General features: G+C 42.7%; 1 protein-coding gene across 1 annotated transcript in view; it reads right to left on the bottom strand.

Annotated features, from left to right (window-relative positions):
* LOC111976802 (raftlin-2) overlaps positions 1 to 5,198 on the bottom strand; it is a 30,928-nt gene that overhangs the window by 2,323 nt on the left and 23,407 nt on the right. Inside the window, exons 6-7 of the mRNA XM_070446258.1 lie at positions 3,026 to 3,129; positions 2,820 to 2,898 (exon numbers count right to left, since the gene is read on the bottom strand). Of these exons, the coding sequence (XP_070302359.1) occupies positions 2,820 to 2,898; positions 3,026 to 3,129 (183 nt within the window). The remainder of the gene's footprint in view (positions 1 to 2,819; positions 2,899 to 3,025; positions 3,130 to 5,198) is intronic.

Below are 5,198 nucleotides of genomic sequence, written 5' to 3'. Positions count from 1 at the left end.
GACATACCATATGGCAGGCAGAAACACCAATGTATGTTTTAATTACTACTGCTCATTGATTATCGAGCGAGTTTTCCTACTGTACAGAGCATGTATAGGGTCCTGGAGTCTATTCAGGATACATTTATCTATTTCTAATTATAGTTACTATCTATCATACTACGAAGATGATCGAGATACTAAGAGAGAGCGAGAGATACAGATCACTACACAAGAATCACATAAAACATTTGATATTTATTACAGTTTGGGGATAGTGGTATGTATTTTTAGAGTAATTCATTTGCATTTCTATTAGCATCAATCCATAGAGGTAATAGCAACACCTACCACAACACAGTTAATAATTTCCGGCTCTTCAACAGACTGTATGAGTTTCTTATTCTTATATAAGGCTGCCTCCGTTTTCTTTCGCTAATCTCTATTACCGAGTCTATATCCTATCTCTGCTCTAAAGAGCCATCCTAGTCTAACTCTTACATAACTGATATGACAGAACCTTTTATTCCTGACACAGCTACATATCAACATGCTATGCTATGCATGCAACCATACCGTCTCCACATATGGCCTAAGACGCAGAAAGAGATGGCTCTAGTAGAATACACAGTATCAAGTGCTTTAGGTCGACTAACAGAAATGTAACCCCGCCAATCAGAGGCACTTATGTCGGATGGTGGCGTCTATAGCGAGGGATCAGATATGACGAAGGCAAGCTTTGTGAAGATGACATCTGGCAACAACTGTTGGCACAATTATTAGAGAATAGAAGAAAATAGAAGAAGTTCAAGATGATGGTCAAATCAACCCGCGGTCTGGGGCTCCATGCAAGATCTCACCTCGTGGGGTCATCAATGATCATGAGGAAGGTGAGGGATCAGCCCAGAACTACACGGCAGGACCTGGTCAATGACCTGAAAGAGAGCGGGACCACAGTCTCAAAGAAAACCATTAGTAACACACTACGCCGTCAATGGATTAAAATCCTGCAGCGCACACAAGGTCCCCTGCTCAAGCAGGCGCATGTCCAGGCCGCTCTGAAGTTTGCCAATGACCATCTGGATGATCCAGAGGAGGAATGGGAGAAGGTCATGTGGTTTGATGATTCCAAAATAGAGCTTTTTTGTCTAAACTCCACTCGCCGTGTTTGGAGGAGAAGAAGGATGAGTACAACCCAAGAACAAACCATCCCAACCGTGAAGCATGGAGGTGGAAACATCATTCTTTGGTGATGCTTTTCTGCAAAGGGGACAGGACGACTGCAACCTATTGAGGGGAGGATGGGGGCCATCGTATTCGAGATCTTAGCCAACAACCTCCTTCCCTCAGTAAGAGCACTTGAGTATGGGTCTCTGGGCGCTGGGTCTTCCAGCATTGACAACGACCCGAAACACACAGCACGCAGGCACACTAAGGAGTGTCTCCGTAAGAAGTATCTCAAGCTCCTGAGTGGCCTAGCCAGTCTCCAACCTGAACCCAATAGAAAAATCTTTGAGGAGCTGAAAGTCCGTATTGCCCCAGCGACAGCCCCGAAACCTGAAGGATTTGGAGAAGTCTGTATGGAGGAGGGCCAAAATCCCTGCTGCAGTGTGTGCAAACCTGCGTTCAAGAACTACAGGAAACGTATGATCTCTGTAATTGCAAACAAAGGATTCTGTACCAAATATTAAGTTCTGCTTTTCTGATGTATCAAATACTTATGTCATGCAATAAAATGCTAATTAATTACTTAAAAATCATACAATGTGATTTTCGGGATTTTTGTTTTAGATTCCGTCTCTCACAGTTGAAGTGTACCTATGATAAAAATTACAGACCTCTACATGCTTTGTAAGTAGGAAAATCGGCAAAATCGGCAGTGTATCAAATACTTGTTCTCCCCACTGTAGCTTAGGCTATAAATACTTGACGTTACTGCTTCGATTCCCCTGGCCAGAGGATATCAGCGTGCATAGGCTTCTCTAGGCTACCTGCGGCTGTGGTTGTTATCAGTAGGCTACAGTTGATCAGACAGAAACACAGATTAATTGTGCACAAATTGGCAAATCAGTCTAAACAACAGTACTTTGCCCTCATTTTCAATACTTTCGTGTAAATATTGTTAATCAAACCAAATTAAAAGTGATGGGGCATATGCCAGCTCTTCACATGTTTGCCAGCGGCGCTGATCTTTGCAACATGGATAGATGGAAATCGCCACATAATGCTACAAATGACAAAAGATATCCTATATGTATGTTCTACTACCTCAAAATTTGGAGTTAGTATCTCGAGATAGTATCAACATTTTTGAGTGTCGGAAATGGGCTTTCTTACAAAACAGATGAAAAGGAGTTTAATGTCAAATTAAATGTCCATTGGGCTCCCAAGTGGCACAACGGTCTAAGGCACTGCATCTCAGTGCTAGAGGCGTCACTACAGACCCTGGTTCGATTCCAGGCTGTATCACAACCGGCCGTGATTGAGAGTCCCATTTGTAGTCAGGAAAAGTAGGATATTTTTTATTGTTGATGAAAATGTACACTGCTACCATGTACCTGTGATGATTTAAAATGTTCTATGCAATAACACCAAATGTTTTGCAGATAATCAGGGATGTCATCAAAATCCTGCCTGAATATCTAATTAAAACAACTAACATCATATCGAATGCTAGTGTATCAATGTAATACAATTAATTGATTAGTATGATAATGCCAAATCTCACTTTGATTTCATTTTCTTTATCTTATAACAAAAACCCACAAGGGGCAGTATTGTCCCAAAAATAGCAACTTCCCTGGTGTAGTATTTTGTGCTAACTGAAGCCAAGTCCTCACCTGGTTCCCCTGTGGTACTGAAGACGTCTTGACTGGTCTCTGTAGGAACACCACCTGCTTGGTGGCCAGATTACCATCACTGGAGAAACACAATCTATATATTATACAAGGAAAATCCTCATAGAAGGCCTGATGACCCGGTCTACAAAATGGACGAGTTTGTTCCGAGAAGGACCATCAAGCAAAACATCAATTATGTGTGTTACCTGTCATGGCGGATGATAGGTGTGGGCAGGACACAGGTGAGCAGCCAGCCGAACTCAGCCAGTGTGTGAAGGAGTGGCCCGTAATCTGTCTTCACATCAGAACCCTATACAGCACAGCAATGATGTCACACACTGGATACAGGTAATTGTTGCATGTTTTCTACACTTGTTTATCCATCTTGTAGTATTATGATTAGAGTTGTTGGCATACAAACACACTCCTGAGACACATTATGTTACTCGCAAGTGAATGTCATTCACCACAACTAGTTGTTTGAGCTGTGTTTACTTGGACACACACAGAGACGTAACTGTAAAGCTAATCTCTCTCTCCCCCAACAGGATCTTCCCCAGAGAATATCTACCTACTGCAACACATTCACCTGTCCTCACTGGCTGAACCACACACACACACACACACACACACACACACACAAACACACACACACACACACACACACACACACACACACGTCCTGTTACCATAGACTGGCAGCAGCCGCGAAAATCCACCATCTTGTAGACATCTGGGGCCTGGGAATATAGCACACGGGGTCTCTCTCTGTCGTCTCTCACAACACAGGCACATTCTTGTGTGCACGCATATGCAACAGCCTACTTCTCCATGTCTGTAACTAGTCATTGTCATTCTAATGACATACACTCCAGTGAAAAGTTTTACAACACCTACCATTCAAGGTTTGTGTTTATTTTTACTAATTTCTACTAGACATCAAATTATGAATAACATGGTAACATAAATCATGTAGTGAACCAAAAAAGTGTAAACAAATCAAAATATTATTGAGATTCTTCAAAGTAACCACCCTTTTGCATTGATGACTGCTTTCACACTCTTGGCATTCTCTCAACAGCTTACCTGGAATGGTTTTCTAACAGTCTTGAAGGAGTTCCACATATGCTGAGCACTCTTTGGCTGCTTTTCCTTCACTCTGCGGTGCAACTCATCCAAACCATCTCAATTGGGTTGAGGTCGGGTGATTGTGGAGGCCAGGTCATCTGATGCAGCACTCCACTCTCTCCGTTCTTGGTCAAATAGCCCTTACACAGCCTGGAGGTGTGTTGGTATTGTCTTGTTGAAAAACAAATGTGAGTGCCACTAAGCGCAAACCAAATGGGATGGCGTATCGCTGCAGAATGCTGTGGTAGCCATGCTGGTAAGTGTACCTTGAATTCATAATAAACCAGACAGGTCACAGCAACACACCCACCACACCCCCTCCATGCTTCATGGTGGGAACCACACATGCGGAGATCATCCATTCACTACTCTGCGTCTCACAAAGACACGGCGGTTGGAACCAAAATCTCAACTTTGGGCTCATCAGACTAAAGGACAGATTTCCACTGGTTTAATGTCCATTGCTCGTGTTTCTTGGCCCAAGCAAGTCTCTTCTTCTTATTGGTGTCTTAGTAGTGGTCTCTTTGCAGCAATTCGACCACGAAGGCCTGATTCACGAAGTCTGCTCTGAACAGTTGATGTTGAGATGTGTCTGTTACTTGACTCTGAAGCATTTATTTGGGCGGCAAATCTGAGGTGCGTTAACTCTAATGAATTTATCCTCAGCAGGGTAACTCGGTCTTTCCTTTCCTGTGGCAGTCCTCATGAGAGCCAGTTTCATCATAGCGCTTGATGGTTTTTGCGACTGTACTTGAAAAAACTTTCAGTGCTTGAAATTTTCCAGATTGACTGACCGTCATGCTCTTAAAGTAATGATTGACTGTCGTTTCTCTTGCTTATTTGACTGTTTTGTAATATGGACTTGGTCTTTTACCATAGAAGTAGGCAGCAGGTAGCCTAGTGTTAGAGCGTTGGCGAGTAACCGAAAGGTTGCTGATCGAATCTTCGAGCTGACAAGGTAAAAATCTGTCGTTCTGCCCCTGAAACAAGGCAGTTAACCCACTGTTCTAGGCCGCCATTGTAAATAAGACTTTGTGCCTTAACTGACTTGCCTTGTTAAATAAAATGTTTTAATTAAATAGGGCTATCTTCCTGTATACCACCCCTACCTTATCACAAACAACTGATTGGCTCAAACGCATTAAGAAGAAAGAAGATTCCACAAAATTAACTTTTAAGAAGGCACATCTGTTAATTGAAATGCATTCCAGGTGACTACCTCATGAAGCTGGTTGAGAGAATGCAGTGTGT

The sequence above is a fragment of the Salvelinus sp. IW2-2015 genome, linkage group LG2, assembly GCF_002910315.2.
Source record: "Salvelinus sp. IW2-2015 linkage group LG2, ASM291031v2, whole genome shotgun sequence".
Taxonomy (NCBI): Eukaryota; Metazoa; Chordata; class Actinopteri; order Salmoniformes; family Salmonidae; genus Salvelinus; species Salvelinus sp. IW2-2015.
The sequence above is the reverse complement of the archived record's forward strand: the minus strand, read 5'-3'. Positions and strand labels throughout refer to the sequence as shown.